This window comes from Gigantopelta aegis, chromosome 15, assembly GCF_016097555.1.
Source record: "Gigantopelta aegis isolate Gae_Host chromosome 15, Gae_host_genome, whole genome shotgun sequence".
Classification (NCBI taxonomy): Eukaryota; Metazoa; Mollusca; class Gastropoda; order Neomphalida; family Peltospiridae; genus Gigantopelta; species Gigantopelta aegis.
In genome coordinates this window covers 27691790-27714255 of record NC_054713.1, presented here as the reverse complement: position 1 = coordinate 27714255, position 22466 = coordinate 27691790, and the positions used below count along the sequence as shown (strand labels likewise).

The following is a 22466-nucleotide window of genomic DNA, read 5'->3' as shown; positions in this document are numbered from 1 at the left end:
ACTCATACGCAAGTGTAATAATTTATTGATTATCCATATTATTATTGTTTTCTTTATGAATAACAAGACCCAACTGAAAATGTTTCAGCAACAACTCGAAGGAGATGACGAAATGACGTTACATTTCAAATGCACAGTCTGACTTAGGACTGGGGAAGCATCGTCGTATTATGACGTCGCTTCCCAAAATTACGTCATTACACTTGTTATTACACGGGTGCTTAGAATGATTATTATTAACTCGGTTATGTTGAACCATGTGGATAATAAATAAACGAGTTACCAAATATTATCAAATTTATTTCCCAAGTGAAATAATTTTCAGTTGTCACTGGTACCGAGTTTGTTATTTATTACCCCAGCTATTTGTTTTCTAAAAGCCTTTATTGTTGATAAACATAGCCTACACGTACGTCTATATAGTTCAATGTAAACTACTTTACACACTGTTCTGAGTATTGCTATAACTTTGTATTTTAATCACGTTCATATATAATTTTAAAAAAGCAAAGTTCTATATACTAGTATTCTGTTTAAAAAAAATCTATAGAAAAGAAAGAAAGAATTTTTTTATTTAACGACGCACTCGACACATTTTATTTACGGTTATATGGCGTCAGACATATGGTTAAGGACCACACAGATTTTGAGAGGAAACCCGCTGTCGCCACTACATGGGCTACTCTTCCGATTAGCAGCAAGGGATCTTTTATTTGCGCTTCCCACAGGCAGGATAGCACAAACCATGGCCTTTGTTGAACCAGTTATGGATCACTGGTCGGTGCAAGTGGTTTACACCTACCCATTGAGCTTTGCGGAGCACTAACTCAGGGTTTGGAGTCGGTATCTGGATTAAAAATCCCATGCCTCGACTGGGATTCGAACCCAGTACCTACCAGCCTGTAGACCGATGGCCTACCACGACGCCACCGAGGCCGGTAAAAAAAATGAATTGCATTAAACCAACATTTTTTACAAGTGTAACACAGAAAACAGAAGCCATAAACGCATTTTTTAAAGCCACATGACGTCATTGTGTTTGCCAAGATGCGATGATGTCATATTTAGTACAGTTTAGTACAGCCAGTGTACCACGACTGGTATATCAAAGGCCGTGGTATGTACTACCCTGTCTGTTGGATGGTGCATATAAAAGAACCCTTGCTGCTAATCGAAAAGAGTAGCCCATGAAGTGGTGACAGCGGGTTTTCTCTCTCAATATCTGTGTGGTCCTTAACCATACGTCTGACGCCATATAACCGTAAAAACATGTGTTGAGTGCGTCGTTAAATAAAACATTTCTTTCTTTCATACTTAGTACCGACAAGGTCAACGGTTTGTAATCTTCAACTCGACCAATAGCTTGATAGTATTTATTGTACGTTACACTAATGCAGAATATTTTCCACTGAGAAAATATGAAACTATTTCACCCGATATGAGTGACCACTGGGATAATAAATAAGTATTAATATACGAGGTTGTTTGTCGTACTATTTTTACGAAACGAGGGTCAGGAGAAGTGTATTGCGCAAGCGAGAGCGAATTTCGTAAACATCAGTACGATTCACAAGCGAGTGTAATAATTTCTTAATTAACCATATTTGTAATGATTAACAAGGTGCCAAACGTGTGTAGTCCGATCAACCTAGTTACCTGAGAAGGTCAGGGTCATTTTTAACAAATCAAATGTGCCGTAGCTTCTGCGAAGGCATAGCATATTGTTATTACACGTGTTACTTCGTATGTTTTTATTTTTATTAACTCAGTTATGTTCAATACCACGTTATATAATAGATGTTTTATTCGATATTATTTCTGCTATATATAACAACTGTTTGTAATTGTGTGTGCAAGTTTATAGTTGATTATAACACTGACATATACGCTATGCTATGCTATGCTATGCTATGCTATGCTATGCTATGCTATGCTGGCATGTATGTATGTATGTGTACAATTGAGTACAATTAATTAAAAACACTTGTGGCTATTCATACATCTCCAGCTTGATCAGGCTGACCTAGGGATGCCATCACGTGACTACTACTTGAAACCACGTAACAACCCGATCATCCAGGCGTACGAGAAGTTGATCCACGACGTGGCGGTGTTGTTTGGGGCAGACGACAACGCTGACACGGCCAGACAAGCAAAGGACATCGTCGACCTGGAAATAAAGATAGCAAACGTAAGATAACGTTAAAAAATACATGTGTTTCAGTTTATGGTAGTCGCGATACTACGTCTAGTCGGCTACACAAATTGTTTGTGCTAGTCGGATTAATGATCAATTATTTCCACTGAGCAGTAAAAACGTTCTTCTTACGAAGGGAAGCACATTCTTAAATATTGCTATGATTTGTACAACCATGAAAGTAATAATAATAATAATAATAATAATAATAATAACAACAATAAGGCAATGCAGGCGCGTGTCCCGGAATGTATTCAGGATGGTTCTGTACTGTGTAAAGCGCAGTTTTAGGTGGTTCGCATCATGATAACCCCCAAAATATATGAAAAAAGGATATTAAATTCGCTTGCATCGGGGGGATGGGGTGGGGGTGGGGGAAGGGGGGTCTGCACACGCGCCTACAATGGAACAATTTCCCCGACACGTGACGTGGTTACAATCATGATGTTCTCCTTTACAGCTGACTTTGTCCAGAGAGGAAAGACGAGACATGAACAAACTCTACAACAAGTTTACGATAGCAGAGCTCAAGAGAGAGATTCCGCAGGTAATAACCCGCCATTCACAATTCACTATACGCTCGTCGCAAGCGTGCGGGTAGCTCGTCGCAAGCTTGCAGGAAGCTCGTCGCAAGCTTGCAGGAAGCTTGTCGCGAGTGTGCCGGTAGCTCATCGCAAGCGTGCAAGAAGCTCGTCGCCAGTTTTCCGGAAGCTCGTCGCAAGGTTGTAAAAAGGTTCCAAATACTAGCTTAAATTGGACAAGCGTGCAGGTAGCTGGTTGCAGGCTTGCGGGAATCCCGTGGCAAGCTTGTAGGAAGCTCTCGCATGCTTATGGGAATCTTGTCGCAAGCTTGCGCGAAGCTCGTTGCATGCATGCGGGTAGCTCGTCGCAAGCTTGCGGGAAGTTCGTTGCAAGCATGCGGCAAACTTGTAACACGCTGGTCGCAAGCATGCAACAAGCTGGTCGCATGGTTGTAAAAAGGTTCCAAATACTAGCTCGAAACTAGGTAGTTATTACCGTGTAAGATATTCTTGTACAACCTTTTCACAAGGTAGTTAACAGCTATTTAAAAAGCTTGCAATGTTTGTTTGGGTAAACCTTGATTCATCTGTGAATAGCACTTGGCCCTATTGACCACGTTGCCACCGCAGATGACGAGTGCACCAGAGAAGTCTGGCCGTTCTGTGACGTGGTAGGAATGGCGGTCGAACAACCTGGCGACGGTTGCGAAAATCATTGTGTCTCAGACGATTGCGTATGGTTTAATAATGGACATTCAGAAAATAGTGCTGAAAACATCGTCTGACCCTTAAATTCTTTTGATTAGTATATTATGTGTGGATGACCAAAAGGACGTTGATTTCTGAAGCAATAATTGCCGAAAGATTAATACACGAGTTATCTCCCATATAGCAAAACTAACAATTGAACATGATAATGTTTGACTTTCATGGAAGTATGAACCACATAACTGCTTTATACAGTGTATGCACAGCCCTGCATTTCATTATTTAAATTAGTACTTTATTATATAAATATCATTACTAAGATACAGGGCCATATCATGGATGTTTTGTTGGGGGGGGGGGGGGGGGCAACTTAGTAGTTAATAGTCTAAAACTCTTCAATGGTTTTTCTTTAAGTTTCTATAATTGTTTTCCAGATTTTTTTCGGGGTTTCGGAGGGGGTGGGGATACAATTTCCCCTTTCCCCCCCCCCCCCCGCTAGCTAAGACCCTAATATATAACATGATTTGATAAAAAAAAAACCCCACCCCAAAACCAACAACATAATTCATATTGTTATAAAAGAAAAACTGTTTACAGTAGCATTATGCTTTATATAATCTTGAGTTCATCTACGAATGAGCATCACTGTGTTTGTTTTGTTTCCAGCTAGATTGGCTGCGGTATCTCCAGAAGATGTATGAACCCTTTCACAACATCACCATCACCGATGCTGAGAACGTGGTCGCCTACACGCCGGAATACTTCAAGAGGGTCCTCGCTCTCGTGAAGACTACAGACACAAAGTGAGTTCTTCACATGGCCTTATTCCTTTAATGGGGGGGGGGGGGGGGGGGGGGGGGGGGGGGGCGGGACGTAGCCCAGTGGTACAGCGCTCGCCTGATGCGCGGTCGATCTAGGATCGATTCCCGTCGGTGGGCCCATTGGGCTATTTCTCGTTCCAACCATTGCACTACGACTGGTATATCAAAGGCTGTGGTATGTGTTATCTTTCTTTGGGATGGTGCATATAAAAGATCCCTTGCTACTAATGGAAAAATGTAGCGGGTTTCCTCTCTAAGACTGTAGGTAAAAATTACCAAATGTTTGACATCCAGTAGCTGATGATTAATAAAGCAATGTGCTCTAGTGGTGTCGTTAAACAAAACAAGTAAACTTTTATTCGTTTAATTGGGGCGGTATTTAGCTCAGTTGGTTGAGTGCTCGCTAAAGTGTTTGCGTCGCAGGATCGAACCACCTCGGTGGATCTATTCAACTGATTTGGGGTTTTTTTCCTCGTTCCAACCAGTGCACCACAACTGATCAAATGCCGTGGTATGTGCTTTCCTGTCTGTGGGAAAATGCATATAAAAGGTCCCTTGCTACATTAGGAAAAATGTTGCGGGTGTCCTCTAATGACTACGAGTCAGAATTACCAAATGTTTGACATTCAATAGCTGATGATTAATTAGTCAATGTGCTCTAGTGGTGTCGTTAAACAAAAACAAACTTTAACTTTAAGCGTTTACTCGTCTCGAAATAAGATCTGAAAATTGTTTGTTGTGAAATGCTGGACAAAGTTGTAAGTGATCATATACATTGGAATATATTTCACATGACTGTAATATGCGACGTAATTGCTATGTTAAATAAGAAACGAAGTTTAGAGAGATACATAAGACGATGTTGTAAGACAAGGGACATTTTACAATGACTGGTCTTCTGCCATCCAAGCACTTGTTTCCTTCTGTTTTCACAACTGTTCTCATTGTCTGCCCACATTTGTAAAACTGGTTTATTGACACCATTATGTTACCCTACAATTAGGTCATTATTTTCGTCTCGTTTTAAAACGACGATAACTGCCAAAAGATCGGTAGGAGTATACAGTCGGTAGGAAGAAGACACCATCATTGTTCAACAGGCTATGGATGTAGCTTCAAAGGGGCTGCAATCAGTAATTGTACTGTCAGATAATACTGATGTTTTCCTGCTGCTACTACTGCACTACTACTGCACTACTGCTGCATTGAGAACACTGAGGTACAAGTGCTGATGGAGTCATCTATTCAGTGCAGGACAATGATAGATATTGGTGCTTCCGTTTCAAAGCATGAACACATCATATCAGATGTTTTGTCAGCAAACGCACTTAGTGGCTGTGACACAACTGCCTCCTGTTTTGGTATAGGTAACGGTAAAGTTCTGAAAGCATTGAATGACGGGCATTCCCTCTCATTGCTTGGTGACTCTTCTGCAGAGTTGTCTGAAGTCATTCAGCAAGCAACTCAGTTCATGACAGCTTGCTATGGCCAAGCTAAATGCAAGTCAGCAACTGAGACTCGTGTAAGGGTCTGGGCATCTAAAATCAGAAAATGTTCTCAAATGCCAAAACTTTGTTCGTTGCCACCCACGGATGAATCGTTTCAAGAAAATGTGAAACGAGCCCACTTATAAACGTGTGTGGAAATGTGCCCTAAAACCCAACCCGCCTGCAATGGAGTTATCCGAATATGGTTACTCTAAAGATATAGTTTCGAGATGCCTACTTCCTACAACTATACCAGATAACGTATCACTAGCGCCTGCAGAAATTATGAAGTTAATTAAGTGTTCATGTCAAAAAAACAAAAACGGATTACATCTCAGAATGCCCAAAGGTGACACGATGTCATCCTTCGGATCTGTAATACGTATGCCCTTACCATGTATAATCAGCAAAAAATAAAAAATAACTTAATCCCATAATTTTGGGTTTGGCTCTTCGCTGCCGGACTATTAGCACTGGCAAATAGTTTTGTGATGTGATGTTTTGTGATCTAAGCTAATTTGATGGGTGTTTTTTTTAATTTTTTTCATTTATGTTTAAATATTTTACAGAACTTTGGTAAACTACATGATTTGGCGCATTATGCAGCACAGAGTGAACAATTTACAAGAAAAATACAGAGACCTTAAAAAGGAGTACAATAGAGTGAGTATAATAGCACTGGATATTGACGGTTTTACCCGGGGGGGGGGGGGGGGGGGGGCGTATCCCAGTGGTAAAGCGCGGTCGGTTTGGGATCGATTCCTGTTGGTGGGCTATTTCTCGTTTCAGCCAGTGCATCACGACTGGTATATCAAAGGTCGTGGTATATCCTGTGCTGTCTGTGGGATGGAGCATACAAAAGATCTCTTGCTACTGATGGAAAAAAATGTAGCGGGTTTCGTCTCTATAAGAATGTCAAAATTACCAACTGTTTGACGCCCAATAGCCAATGATTAAAAAATCAATGTGCTCTAGTGGTGTCGTTAAACAAACTACTTTTTTATACCGGATGGTACGTACAAAGAATATATATATATATATATATATATATATATATATATATATATATATATATATATATATATATATACACTGAACAAAAAAAGAAACTTCCGATTTGTACATATAGTATTTGTTGTGTTAAAGAATTCATTGTGTAATGAAATTATATTGGTAGTATTAGCCTTGAGCTGTATTATCGGATTCATGAATTTTATCGATTATTTTTGCACTGTTAATCGTCGACAACGTGAAATTCAATTTGCACGTACATGCATGGTTCGACATGTCCCGTGTAGTATTCGGTCAATTTGTTTTACTTGTCTTACTGACATTGTTGTCAAGTGAACGAAAACGCTTCAAAATTTGTAAACAAATTAACGTTTTTTACATTGTAGCATTTTTAATATGCCAAGAATACCCAATAATTTACGCGAACGGGCGATTGGCATGCTTGATGCTGGCATGTCGACAGAAGACGTTACAAGGCATGTTGGGAGTTCTAGTCAAGCGATACGAAATCGAACGACAGGAAGCACCAACGACTTGCCACGTCGTCGACGTCCGCGTGTTATAACGCGTGGTCAAGACCGCTATATCATGAACACGCATTTGCGCAATCGATTCCAAACTGCCACTGCTACTGCTGCTAACACATCTGGGCTTCATAATAACCGAATCAGTGGGCAAACTGTTCATAATCGTCCTTACGTCGGATGCGTTTTAACGCAACGTCATCGTCTAAATCGTCTTAATTGGGCACGTGTATACACTCGTTGGATACGGCGACGCTGGAATACCGTTATTTTTTTCGGATGAATCCAGATTTTCTTTAAAACGTGGTGATGGCAGGGTGCGCGTCTACCGTAGGAGAAATGAACGCTATGCCGACTGTTGTGTTCTTGAACGAGATCGTTTCGGGGGTGGGGGTTGTGTCATGGTCTGGGCAGCCATTGCCCATGGTTATCGTTCACCACTAGTCGTCATTGATGGCAATTTAAATGCTCAACGTTACCGCGATGACATTCTCACTCATCACGTCATTCCTCTGTTCCATAACAACGCCAACATCTCGATTTTTCAGCATGATAATGCCACCTCTCGTACAGCTAGAGACACTGTAAATTTTCTTAGGACAAATAACATTGATTTCATTGATGACTGTCCCGCTAAAAGTCCTGATCTTAACCCCATCGAGCATGTCTGGGATAGTCTGGACAGACGATTGAGGCGTCGTCCCAACCCACCCGCTAACGTCAACGAACTTCGTCAAGCGCTCATTCAGGAATGGAACAATATTCCACAGACAGAAATCAACACTTTAGTCAATTCTATGTGCCTGCGATGCACTGCAGTGGTCAATTCAAGAGGTGGTCATACCCGTTATTAAGTGGGGTTTTATTTATTTTTTTAATCCCTACCACACTTGGTCAAAATTTCTCCCAGTTTCTGTTAACCTATGGCCATGATTTTTGCACCAAACGATGCATCATGGAACACTCTTTAAACGCATATATAACAATTATTCCCCCGGTTTGTTTTCATCAAGTTATGTCCAAGCAAAGTTAGCGGAAGTTTCTTATTTTGTCCAGTATATATATATATATATATATATATATATATATATATATATATACACATACATATCAAATAATGTTGACTTGTTACGAGCTTTGGCGAATAATAACTGAAATATTGCTTGAGTGACATACATTTACGACAACTTTTTCCCCCTTAATAACACACTGAAATTAATATGCTTGAGTAAAGAACATAATCCACTTGATAACATTTTTTCCCCTAAAATATTCACATTCATATAGAACAGCAACTTTATATATTTAAAGATTTGTATAAAAGAACATTTATTATAAAGAATCTACGTAATCCAAATTCTTTAAACTAAGTCTATTCTGAAGTTAACATTACATTTAATATCAATATATTCTTTAGTTTTAATGGTTTATAAATGCTTAATAGTTCATTGATATTGTATTATTATGAAAGATTGTTTCTCTCTGAGATTTAAAACCCCCACAAAAAACACCAAAAAAAAACCCCACAAAAAAACATTCCACGTTATGAGTATTCGCGGGTATAACAAAACATGGTTCTGCCGCTTAACACTAACTGCAAACTGACTTTTTGTCACTAAGTAATGGAAATGTCTGTTCTATCTACTGTAGCTTGCTTATGGTCAGAAGCGTGAACCTCCTAAATGGCGGACGTGTGCGAGCTACGTCAACAACAACATGGGCGACGCTGTTGGACGACTTTTCATCGACAGCTACTTCACCAAGGAAGCCAAACAAAATGTAAAATTTAGTTAGATGTCATGCCGTGACTAAAATACACATAATTTTCTAAATGTAACACAACAGACCTTTAGCTGTATGCTTTTTCTAAGCAACTCCAGGCCCGTAAAAACGATATCTGGGCCCATTTTACCATGTGATGGAAGGGGTGCTTTATATGCATATGCACCCGCCCTCTCCCCCATCCCTGGTTCCTACGGGCCTAAACTCATGACATTAAATTTACATGTTAGTGACTACTTGTACAAGCAGCAGAGGAAAAAACCCGAATCCCACATCCAAAACACTGAGTCTAAGCAGTTTCGAATAGAGGTGTCGGTTGTCTTATTGTAACATTTATACTATCACTAACATAAACGTTTTATTGTCAACGGTGAACCCACACTAAAGGTCCATAGTGACATATTTAGAAAAATTTGTGTATTTTAGTAGCAGTCCGTGGCGACCGTTAGGTTGTTAAAAACTGACCACTTGTTACTCATAGAGCACGCTTGCCCTATCCACACATGTTAGAAAGTAGCACATTTTGGAAGTAATTACAATAATGTGACATTACATTACTTTATTCTAATTGTATTTTATTATTGCCTTTATTATTCTATTGTATTTGTATTATACTATTGTCTCTATTACTGTATTGCATTTGTATTAATACCATTGTACTATTGTCTCCTGTAAACCCTATCTTGTCACTACAGTTTATATATCATGTTCCTCATATGCCGTTGTGTAACGGCCTGAGCGTAATAAAGTTCTGTTCTAGTAATATGCCAACATGATTTACACGGCGTTGTTAGCATTTACTTGAGAAGATCCTAATTAGGACCAACACAAACAAACAAAAAACAACAAACAAACATTTTTAATACTCAGATTCCCCGTTGTAATGACTACGCTAACAACTACAATTATTAATAGAGATGCATCAGATATCTATATATGCATTTCCCACATGCAGGACAGCACATTGCACACTGTTTTGCAACTGTGTCTGGTCACAGAGAAGCGAACCAGCACACAGACCTACACATTGACAATTTGGATTTTTTTGTACAGGCTCTCAACATGATTGGCTATCTTAGAAAATCCTTCAACAATATTCTCAGAGAGGCTGACTGGATGGACGAACAGACGCGGAGAAAAGCTCTTAGTAAGGTAAGTGCGGTTATTTTGCATTATTTACATACATTTTGCACATTTTGCATTTTTACACATTTTGCATTAACTATTTGGCAATTTCACGTTGACGTAGCCGACTACAATCAATTGTTGAACATTGTCTGTAAATGTAACATCAGTCACAGTTGAATTGTCCCACTGACGTTGAAAAACATCCCCACGAAACTGTAAACACTTATATTATACAGGGTGGTAGGATATACACCAAGTCAATGCATTATGCAGGCGAATTTTATTTTTCTAATGTATTTTCTGGAGAAGCATGACCCGACCCCCTATAAACGTCGCTCGCCCCAGTCTAGACCCCCTGCTCAATTTCCTGCACATGCACCTGTCATACCAACTAAAAGGTTACATATGACAAGATTAAATCTAGTTGCACAAATCGTAATGGTTTGTGCTCTATCACTGTTGGGGGCGTGATGTAGCCCAGCTGTAAAGCGCTCGCTTGATGCGTGGTCGTTTTGGGATCGATCCCCGTCGGTGGGTCCACTGGGGCTATTTCTCGTTCCAGCCTGTGCTCAACGACTGGTGCAACAAAGGCCGTGGTATATACGATCCTGTCTGTGGGATGGTGCATATGAAAGACCCCTTGCTGCTAATCGAAAAGGAAGGGAGGAAGGAAGGAAAAGAGTCCATGAAGTGGTGACAGCGGGTTTCCTCTCTCAATGTCTGTGTGGTTCTTAACCATATGTCTGACATCATATAACCGTAAATAAAATGTGATGAGAAATGTTTTATTTAACGACGCACTCAACACATTTTATTTACGGTTATATGGCGTCAGACATATGGTTAAGGACCACACAGATTTTGAGAGGAAACCCGCTGTCGCCACTACATGGGCTACTCTTTCCGATTAGCAGCAAGGGATCTTTTATTTGCGCTTCCCACAGGCAGGATAGCACAAACCATGACCTTTATTGAACCAGTTATGGATCACTGGTCGGTGCAAGTGATTTACACCTACCCATTGAGCCTTGCGGAGCACTCAATCAGAGTTTGGAGTCGGTATCTGGATTAAAAATCCCATGCCTCGACTGGGATCCGAATCCAGTACCTACCAGCCTGTAGACCGATGGCCTAACCACTACGCCACCGAGGCCGGTAGAATTAGGTACCAAGTTACTTTCATAGAACAGTGTTAAGTACTGAAAAGAAATATCAAAACAGTGCTATTCGGTGGCCTATTTAAAGGAAAACAATGATTCCTGCTGGTCTTATTGCTTGTATTAAGTACGTATCTCAACTAGGCTTAAACGTATTTAATTACAGTTATAAAATAGCCTTTGTTAGAATCAACGTAATGGCAATTTTGCTTCTCGTACGTTTCAGGTAATGGTATACTCAACCAAATTAATTAAGGGCCAATTATCGAATTTCGGTATTATGACAAGTTGTGATTACAGACGAGTTTAAACATTTTGTTTCGGTAAAATCGGATCCATGATCAGGCGCGGCACAGTGTTACAACTAGTGGTACGGCTCGAGGTACATTTTCACAGATACAACAGATACACAGCCCCCCTCCTACACACACACACACACAATGGCCGTACCCTCTGCACCACCCCTGATGATCCGTGAAAAATCTTGCACACGGTGCGTGTTTCGGACATTTATAAAAACTACCGAAGTGCGAATTCAGCAAGGGAATTTGTTACACTTTGGTTCATATTGATACGTGTCATTTTGTTCACTCTATATTGTTGTTTATATCATTAACTTTGATAAGACGGTACAACGACGACACCTTACAACGGAAGGAAGTTTTAATATCTCTCTCTCTCTCTCTCTCTCTCTCTCTCTCTCTCTCTCTCTCTCTCTCTCTCTCTCTCTCTCTCTATATATATATATATATATATATATATATATATATATATATATACACACACACACAAACACATACATTTAAAGAATAATTTCGAAAATATATTCTGGCCCTTAATTAAATGTGTGTAGTGTGTGTGTGAGAGAGAGAGAGAGAGAGAGAGAGAGAGAGAGAGAGAGAGAGAGAGAGAGAGAGAGAGAGAGAGAGAGAGAGAGAGAGAGAGAGAGAGAGAAACATATCCAAGCACTCGCGATCGAATGCGGAATGGTCATTTTCATCATTTACCAATTGTATTACCCATCTGTGACATGCGCTCTGGGACCGAATTTACTGAACTATCGCACCTTCGCGGTCTTGCAGTGCAATGCAAAAAAAACAACCTCGAAAAGACGGATGCCATTAGCTTAAAGGAAGGGACAATTAAGGCATTTGGCCTGGTATGCATATTCAATGCACATAATGCACATTATTGCTTAATATCAACAAGTATAATCGTATAGTTAATTAATAAAACGGTTAAATATGACGGCTATTATATATAACGGGCGCAGCCATTTTGTACCATCTCAGTGAGTACGCCCTCTGGCGAGCTGGTAGTTACGTAATACTTAACGCGTAACGTCAGGAATTAGCCTTAGAACTAGAGAAACACAATCTACCTGTTTTTTGCGGGATGATAAATAGTCATACATTGCAATGTTCTGTAATAATACACATCCCAGTAAGCCAGCAATAAGTATATCCAGCACTATATATATTATTTTTCAATACAAAATAAAATACCATTGTCAAAGTGGCTACACAACAAGTCGAAATAATTAACAATGTTTTGTCCATGCATTAACCTACGTACTGAAATGATACACGGAATGTTTTCTTAGTTAATTGGTATATGCTGTTAATTGCTTCTACCTGTGATTCCTGATTGGCAGGTGTGTATTTGACTGGTAACCACACGAGCCAATTAATTGACGCTGTCTAGACACAAAAATACATACCGGTATTGTGGAATATTACCATTAAAATGGTAATGGGCATGGTTTATTTATGTAAATAGTTATGTAAAACTATTGATAAAACTATTGATTAAGTAGACTTTTCCATCTAAAACTACAGAACTGACCAATTACCTAGTCCCAAAGAAAAGAAAATTATCACTTGGGTATCGTGGGATGTCGTTTTTGCTCCAACGTAGCATATCAACAGGCCTAATAGTATACATTTTTCTTTTGGATTATTTAACAGAGAAAAATACTATAACCCCATTTTGTTCCGTTAATGCAACTTGAAATATATTTAGTTAAATAGTTTATTATATTATTACGTCATCTATGCTGTTTTACAAGTCAGGTTGATCAAAGAGAAGCGCCTTGTCGAAAATTACTGCTTTTGTTTACACTGTACATACAGGAGATGGTCAGGAGCTGACGTCACTTCGCCCCAAGCTATCCTATCGGACGTCACAAAAACGAAACAAAAGGCTGCCCCCAGTTAGCAGGAATAATCATGGTTTTTTATTAACTCTAAAATTACGCGTTTTTCATTTGTTAAAGTGTCAGTATGTGTTGGTGGTCCGGGTATGCATCTTTCCAACACATAAGGCTCTTGTTTGAGTTGACCCTACCTTTAAAGGAGCTTTGTGAATTAGACCCACATATGTTATCCCAGCGTTATACACCTTTCTTTTTGTTTTAGGCAGGAACCATTATGACGAAAATAGGTTACCACGACGACTTGTTGAATGACACTGCGCTCAACGAAATATATGACGATGTAAGTATATCGAACACGTGAACTTACGTACGGTTATGGTCTCAGTTTGAGAAACTTGCTCAAATCTGCACATGCGTTCAACTCCACAACATAACAAGTACTAAATTGACACCTTCTGCTATGGGCTCAACATGAGCTGGGTAGATATAGTATATTAATTATACGTTTCGATCAGCGGCGCATCCGCCTGTTACCGGCCACGGTCGGACACACACACACGTTTGCACGCACACACACTTTGCCATTAATGCTATGTTGTGATGTTTTGTGTTTTAGGTAGAGTTTTATCCCGATAAATACTTCGAGAACGTGGTGGTCAATTTAAGAGATCTCATCAAGGATTCCGCCTGGTACTTACGACAGCCCGTCGACGTGGAACAGTGAGTCGATCAACAACTTTATATCACACTGTGTCCTGCAGTGTCCATTCTGTTGTTCTCTTACTCTGATATATATACCTGCACATTTATCAAGCACTGCCTAGATTTGACCCTATCACTCATATAGTGGGGCAGATAACACCCGATATTTGACTGAATTGTGCACTTTTTGTCAAAAGCATGAAACTTGGAACATAGATACCATGACCCATTATACATATTTTCATATATGGACTAAAGTCAGGAGCGCCCCCTGGTGTGCAGGGAGGATCTACGAATGTCCCCCACCCCTTTCTAATGGGACAGCTAACACAAATGGTGTGCACGTTTGGTTAAAATCATGAAACTTGGCACATAGATACCTTGATATTTTCAGGAGTGCCCCCTGGTGTACAGGGAGGATCTACAAATGTCCCCCACCGCTTCTAATGGGACACCTAACACAAATGCTGTACGCCTTTGGTTAAAAACATTAATCATGGCACATAGATATCTTGGGACCATTATAAGGATACAAAACATTGAAATTAATGTTCCGAAAGATGATATTGAACAAGGCTGATAAAAGGCGACACTTGTTACGTCAGTAGTTAATGTATTATAAGGGGAAAGACAAAAACACATCCATTTACATGAAAATGTATGATAATTAACTATGGAACTGAAATCTCACTGATATGTTTCTCATAAGTAATTTATTCATACCATCTTGGTAAATACGTAGTAGATACAGAATATATAACACATATCACATCGGCACGGGCAACTGCTTCTATAGTTCGGTCCACGGGGAACGCCTATTTTCATACTATGGAATTTACTACAAGTTATTTATTTCTGAGCCAATTGTTTTTTAAATTGCATGTAAACTTTAAAAAACCCACCCCTGAAATTATTTACAACCCCCACCCCCCCCCCCCCCCCCCCCCCCCCCCCCCCCCCCCCACCCCATCTTTTAAAAGGATGTGACGGACTATACGCGCCCTTTTGTCTGCAGTACAACTCAGTTGGTGCGAAATTAATCTAGAGATGTATATTTCAATAATGAATCTGGCTTTAAATGTAAGGTATTGATGTGTATGTTGAAAATTTGTAACGTATCCCTGGCAACAGAAATGATCAACAAACTGTCATTATGCTATTTCTATTGACCATGATTATGGGTATCATGATTAGCAGACAGCAATACGCTATTTGATCGTGAAGACAAGGCGAGGCGTAAGTCGAGCGACAATACATGCTATGCTAGGATCAAACTATTAACTGTCACGACGAAGTTGGCCAACTCGACAGTTGCGTTGTAATTTCCCCAACTCCCGACTTAGATTTGTGCACTCAGGTGAGCACCCAATCAGTCGTATAGTTGTAAGAGCGCTCAAACTATCAACTGGACAGTCGTAGAAACCGGCGAGTTGGCCAATTCCGTCGTGACAGTTGGTAGTCTTATACTAGCATTATGTTAAGGGAGCGTCCTCCTTATGCGATTAGTCGCACCGACTTGTTGCATGCGATCGAATCGTACTGGGAGAGCAACTAAATAAGAACGACTTTAGTCTTATACGTTTCGATTTTAGTAGGGCCTACAAATCGCATGCGACAAGGCGATTAATCGCATAAAGAGAACGCCGCTTTAAGGGTAAAGACGAGAAGAATGTTGATAGTATCCATATCCCTAGGGGGTCATATTAAGATGATATTTCTTTGCTAGTTTAACAGGCGATTTTACCAAAGTTCAGAATGTTATATATTCCTTTCTAATATCGGCTGTTACCCAGGTTCTTTTGATTTAGGTTCTGTATTAATTACTAGTAATGGCTATCACAGAAAATCAACACGTATGGACATTTAATGATTGTTTTATTAAACAGTAAAACCACAAACATGGCGCGCTTGACAAATAAAACATTACAGGACAGGAGTAGAGAGAGAGAGAGTAAAAGTTAAAGTTAAAGTTTTGTTTTGTTTAACGACACCACTAGAGCACATTGATTTATTATTAATCATCGGCTATTGGATGTCAAACATTTGGTAATTTTGACAAATAGTCTTAGAGAGAAAACCCGCCACATTGTTCCATTAATAGCAAGGGATCTTTTATATGCACCATCCCACAGACAGGACAGTACATACCACATACTTTGGTATACTTTGGCACTCAGATGAGCACCCAATCAGTCGTATAGTTGTAAGAGCGCTCAAACTAGCAACTGGACAGTCGTAGAAACCGGCGAGTTGGCCAATTCCGTCGTGACAGTTGGTAGTCTTATACTAGCATTATGTTAAGGGAGCGTCCTCCTTATGCGATTAGTCGCACCGACTTGTTGCATGCGATCGAATCGTACTGGGAGAACAACTAAATAAGAACGACTTTAGTCTTATACGTTTCGATTTTAGTAGGGCCTACAAATTGCATGCGACAAGGCGATTAATCGCATAAAGAGAACGCCGCTTTAAGGGTAAAGACGAGAAGACCTGAAACAGTTTAACTGATGCTAGGCTCACACTACAACTGTCACGACGACGTTGGACAACTCGCCAATCTCTGGACTTCTATGACTGTCCAGTTGCTAGTCTTAGCACTCGTACAACTCGATTTTTGTTTCTGAGCGCACCCCTCGTCAGTCAGGGGTTGGAAAAGCTAGAACGCAACCGACGAGTTGGTCAACTTCGTCGTGGCAGTTGATAGTCTGATACCAGCATAGCATACATGACTAAACCCCAGTAAACATGTCTAACGCTGACCCGTACTTTAACAACATAAAACATGCAAACCAGTGACATTTGCCATTGTTACCACATGATGCACTCTTGTTCGGTTTTAATGAATATGGAAAGGATAATCAACAAACACCATTAAAAATAACTATAGCCTTCCCAACCTCCATGAACATTGGGGTTTTTTTTTCGTAAATAATTTCAGTTTCATTTAACGTAAAAAGAAAAGCAAATGTGTTTTGGAAATAAAAAAAATATTAAAAAAACCCAAGTTTTTATTTTCAATGTAATATAAATCTACTGTATGCAGCTGAATCAAAGAAGCAAACAGCAACTGCGTGCACGTGGAAACTCATTTAGGTATTCCTTTGAATTAGGATATTATTGTAATTTTAACTAAAGCATTTGGTACTGTTAAAGGCGCAGACTCTAGTTTCAACCTGTAAAAATGGACACTAAGTTTGGTTAAGTTACAGACCTGTAACACATTTGGATAACGTTACAAGAGAGTGAAACAGGTGTCTGTGACTTTGAAACGGTGAAATACCGTTAAATATAGACTAAAACTCGACTCCATAAATGTTACTTCTCAGACGCACGTGATTTAAAAAATAAGAAAAAAAGAAAGCATTTTGTGGTATTAGAAACACCAAGATGACTAGAAAAACTTCGGTTGGTCGGACATGGATAAGATAAACAATAAAATTATAAATAAAGTTTGATTTCAGTGATCATAAACGGCTATAATAGTGAAAAATATGCCCGAGTGTTTAAAAACTAGGGTCTGTCCCTTTAACAAAATCCACGAGGTAATCTATAGTAAAAGTATTAAACATGACCAACTTTAGTTCTTGAATTCATTTTGATGGTCGTTGGCCACTTTCAACTGTCAGTTGATGGTATCCATATCCCTAGGGGGTCATATTAAGATGATATTTCTTTGCTAGTTTAACAGGCGATTTTACCAAAGTTCAGAATGTTATATATTCCTTTCTAATATCAGCTGTTACCCAGGTTCTTTTGATTTAGGTTCTGTATTAATAACTAGTAATGGCTATCACAGATAATCGACACGTATGGACATTTAATTATTATGTTATTAAACAGTAAAACCACAAACACGGCGCGCTTGACAAATAAAACATTACAAGAAAGGAAGGAGAGAGAGAGGAAAGGAAGGAGAGAGAGAGGAAGGAAGGAGAGAGAGAGAGAGAGAGAGAGAGAGAGAGAGAGAGAGAGAGAGAGAGAGAGAGAGAGAGAGAGAGAGAGAGAGAGAGAGAGAGAGGGGGGGAGGAGGAAGGGGGGGAAAGGAAGGAAAGGAAAGGAAAGGAAAGGAAAGGAAAGGAAAGGAAAGGACGAGAGAGAGGAGAGAGGAGAGAGAGAGAGAGAGAGAGAGAGAGAGAGAGAGAGAGAGAGAGAGAGAGAGAGAGAGAGAGAGAGAGAGAGAGAGAGAGAGAGAGAGAGAGAGAGAGAGAGAGATAGAGGCAGAGAAAAGAGATTATAGATTATATTTAGAAGTAAAAGTTAGTTTGTTTTGCTTAACGACACCACTAGAGCACATTGATTTATTATTAATCATCGGCTATTGGATGTCAAACATTTGGTAATTTTGACAAATAGTCTTAAAGAGAAAACCTGCCACACTGTTCCATTAGTAGCAAGGGATCTTTTATATGCACCATACCTTAGACAGGATAGTACATACCACATACTTTGGTATACCAGTAATGGTGCAGTGGCTAGGACGAGAACTATCCCAATTGGCACACCGACGGGGATCTATCCTAGACCGACCGCGCATCAAGCGAACGCTCTACCACTAGGCTACGTCCCGCCCTAAAAGGAAAATATACAAGTAGCAATACACATTGCTCGGCTGCTAACCGGCCTCGGTGGCGTAGTGGTTAGGCCATCGGTCTACAGGCCGGTAGGTACTGGGTTCGGATCCCAGTCGAGGCATGGGATTTTTAATCTAGATACCGACTCCAAACCCTGAGTGAGTACTCCGCAAGGCTCAGTGGGTAGGTGTAAACCACTTGCACCGACCAGTGATCCATAACTGGTTCAACAAAGGCCATGGTTTGTGCTATCCTGCCTGTGGGAAGCGCAAATAAAAGATCCCTTGCTGCTAATCGGAAAGAGTAGCCCATGTAGTGGTGACAGCGGGTTTCCTCTCAAAATATGTGTGGTCCTTAACCATATGTCTGACGCCATATAACCGTAAATAAAATGTGTTGAGTGCATGGTTAAATAAAACATTTCTTTCCTTTTTTGCTCGGCTGCGAAGACAATAAAAACAGTAAAGAACACAGATAGCAACTAAGGTACTCAGCCTGTGTGGTAAACGTTACCTGAACAGATAGACAGGATTGCGAAAAAGATGCAGAATTGGACAGAATCAACATAACTCATCAATTAATCGACTAAACCGATACCGATAGTGTAATAATTTTCATATGCAAGCTAATTCTATACCATTATTCAATAATTCAGATAACGTTATTCCAAATTATATTTATATGTTCTCAAAATAATCAATTCCTGTTTCACAAGTGATTTTAACATGTATTCCTGTTTGCAGATGGACAACATACCCAGCCGTCGTGAACGCTTTCTACAGCTCCAACAGAAACTCTATAAGTATGTACACTAGTCACAGTGTTATTTGTAATGTTTTTAGAACAGGAAAGGAGAGGAATGTTTGTTTAACAGCATATCAGTACATTTTAGATGACAACTTTGGTGGCCATCATAGGAAACCTGTTGCTTATGCATAGGTTACTTCTAAAGACAAAGCAGCAAGCACTCTTTTTATAGTCACCTTCATTTTAGAAAGGACGGTATATATGCCACCGTATTTGATATGCCAGTCGTCGGTTCCGTGGGATGGGAATGAGCAGTGTTTCTGCCAGAAAGACATTTTTAGTATTGCGCTATGGAATTGAATGTAACCACAATCAACAGAGGGTATGGTGGGTGGGCCTGCCCCAGAAAGAAAATGAGCTATGTTTAGGGTTGGGGTTAAGAAAATTATACAGTAATGATATGAGTAATTAATTTTGTCAAAAAGTTAATTAGAAAATAAAATCTGCCAAAAACATTGGGTATGGCGCCATACCCGTTTTACCTTCTGGCAGAAACCCTGATGACGTACTGGGTTCGCATCGCGGTAAATGCTTCCAGAGCGAGGCTTAACTGCTAATTTGAATGTAAGCATAGACATCAGATTAAAATAGATGAATGGCGACTTATTTATAACCGAAACTCTTGAAATCCTGGTGTTATAAACATGTGTTTTTGTTTATTATTTCAGCATTTCCAGCAGCCATCTTACAACCGCCGTTTTACAGCAAAGATTATCCTATGTAAGTAATCAGTAATATAGACTACATCCACGCATTAATTGCATTACCTACCATACCAACCAATACCATTTTCATCTCTTGTAAAGTTTTAGAATTTTAACGTGTCTGTTTATAGATGACATTATATGTGTCCATGACAGACCATTTGTTTTTATAACACGGGTGACTAACTTATATTCCCAAGCGAGGAATGATACACGGACCTGTGTGTGGCTGTCCTATAGATGACATACTTGAGGTCCACTTTGATCGGAAGTAAGATACATCGACATATATATGACTGTTCTATAGATGAAATATTTGAGGTTCACTTAGAGATGCAGTAGGAATGATACATCGTCCTGTGTGTGGCTGTCCTATAGATGTAATGCTTGAGGTTCATCTAGACACGATATAGGATTGATACATCGTCATGTGTATGGTTGTTCTATAGATGAAATATTTGAGCTCCACCTAGACACGAAGTAGGAATGATATATCGACATGTGTATGGCTGCCCTATAGATGAAATACTTGATCCTATAGATGAAAAAAATTGATGTCCACTTAGAGACGAAGAAGGAATGATACATCGACCTATGCATGGCTGTACCATAGACGAAATACTTGAAGTTCACTTAAAGACGAAGTAAGAATGATGCATCGTCCTGTGTATGGCTTTACTATACTTTAAGTCCACTTAGAGACGTACTAGGAATGATGCATCGTCCAGTGTGTGGCTGTCCTATATATATGCAATACTTGAAGTTCACTTAGAGACGAAGTTGGAATGATACATCGTCCTGTGTGTGGCTGTCCTATAGAGACTTTACTTTAGGTCTACTTAGCGACGAAGTACAAATGCTGTGTGCATGCGTTTCGTTTCTCAAATGTTACTCTATTTTGTATTTTTAATTGAATGCCATTTTAAAAATGTTTTTATTGTATGTGAGATTTTAGTAGGTGTACTGTTAGCCTCAACATACTTAATTACTGTCCTGAAGATCGCGTCATATCCAGAGGAAATGCATGATTATGTCCTGTCTCTCTTTGTCTCTCTGTCTCTGTCTCTCTGTCTCTATCTGTCGCTGTTTGTTTTTTCTCAGTTTCTCTCCATGGTTCTGTGTCTATGTCTCTGTCTAATGTCTTCCCGTCTATCCGTCTGTCTCTCACACACATAGACGTCGGAAGTTGGGATTCAGTTGACCAACTATGACTATAATGCACTGACCCCTCCCAAGACTTAAAAGTCAGATTTCTATATAAACCACACCCCATTGCATTGATCTTCCGACGCCTATGTATCACTGTCTTTGTTTCCATCTCCGCTTCAGTTTTGCACTCGATAATTGGCAGTAAAAATGCACCGCCTTGTACTGTCTAATTCCTTGTACTACGAAATAGTCCCTAGGAAAGTCAGCTTGAATTATGAATGGTACAGCGTGCAAAGTATTAATACTGTCGCCGGTATTGTCACTACATACACGTAGGCCTAATTCCATCTCCCACTCTGCAATCTCCGTATTAGCAAATAGAAGGCAATTTGACGTAAACGGTGTGGGTTTTTTTATCACCTCGTCATTCTCTCTCAAGCTAATGTATTTTAATGATGTTTTAAGAAGACAGCTTTTGGGGAAATGGGTCACGTAATTAATTTCTTACAAAAGAGATGGAATTAAGTAAATTGCACCGTATCCACAAATTGAAGTATGTGAGATTTGCTTCCTGAGAACTTGTTATTAATATGAAATGAGGATTTGTAAAATGTTATCAACTAGGTAGCTTAAGGATAAATACTCTAGGTGTTTTTTTCAACACTGTTATTCGACAAAATAACATCGAGATTACAGGTCTAAAAATAGTACAGATGCACTTGTCTTCAGCGGTAATGGTTTTACCACATTGCGTGGTATGTCTGTCTGTAAATTACTTTCTACCTGGAAATTATATTTCCCCTCACATCAACGAATGCGAACTGTATTTTTAGGCCACCCATATTTTTTGTCCGGAACTCTTTGATCCTAATTTTTCAAATCGTACAAAGTCAGATGATGAGTAAATACGTCTGTCCGCGATCAGTTAAAATAGTTTGAATTCCAATTTCTTTTAAAGAGGCAGGTGATTTTTGCCCGAATTAAAGGAAAATTCCCGAATCTGGATAACAACATTTATTCATATTATCATTACGCCAAACGG

The 22466-nt window shown here is 39.6% G+C and overlaps 1 protein-coding gene across 1 annotated transcript in view; it reads left to right on the top strand.

The window, feature by feature from the left end:
- LOC121389744 (neprilysin-1-like) overlaps positions 1 to 22466 on the top strand; it is a 50314-nt gene that overhangs the window by 16664 nt on the left and 11184 nt on the right. The window contains exons 8-17 of the mRNA XM_041521393.1: positions 2009 to 2191; positions 2658 to 2744; positions 4093 to 4229; positions 6304 to 6397; positions 8920 to 9048; positions 10105 to 10203; positions 13754 to 13831; positions 14108 to 14211; positions 19508 to 19566; positions 20240 to 20291. Of these exons, the coding sequence (XP_041377327.1) occupies positions 2009 to 2191; positions 2658 to 2744; positions 4093 to 4229; positions 6304 to 6397; positions 8920 to 9048; positions 10105 to 10203; positions 13754 to 13831; positions 14108 to 14211; positions 19508 to 19566; positions 20240 to 20291 (1022 nt within the window). The remainder of the gene's footprint in view (positions 1 to 2008; positions 2192 to 2657; positions 2745 to 4092; positions 4230 to 6303; positions 6398 to 8919; positions 9049 to 10104; positions 10204 to 13753; positions 13832 to 14107; positions 14212 to 19507; positions 19567 to 20239; positions 20292 to 22466) is intronic.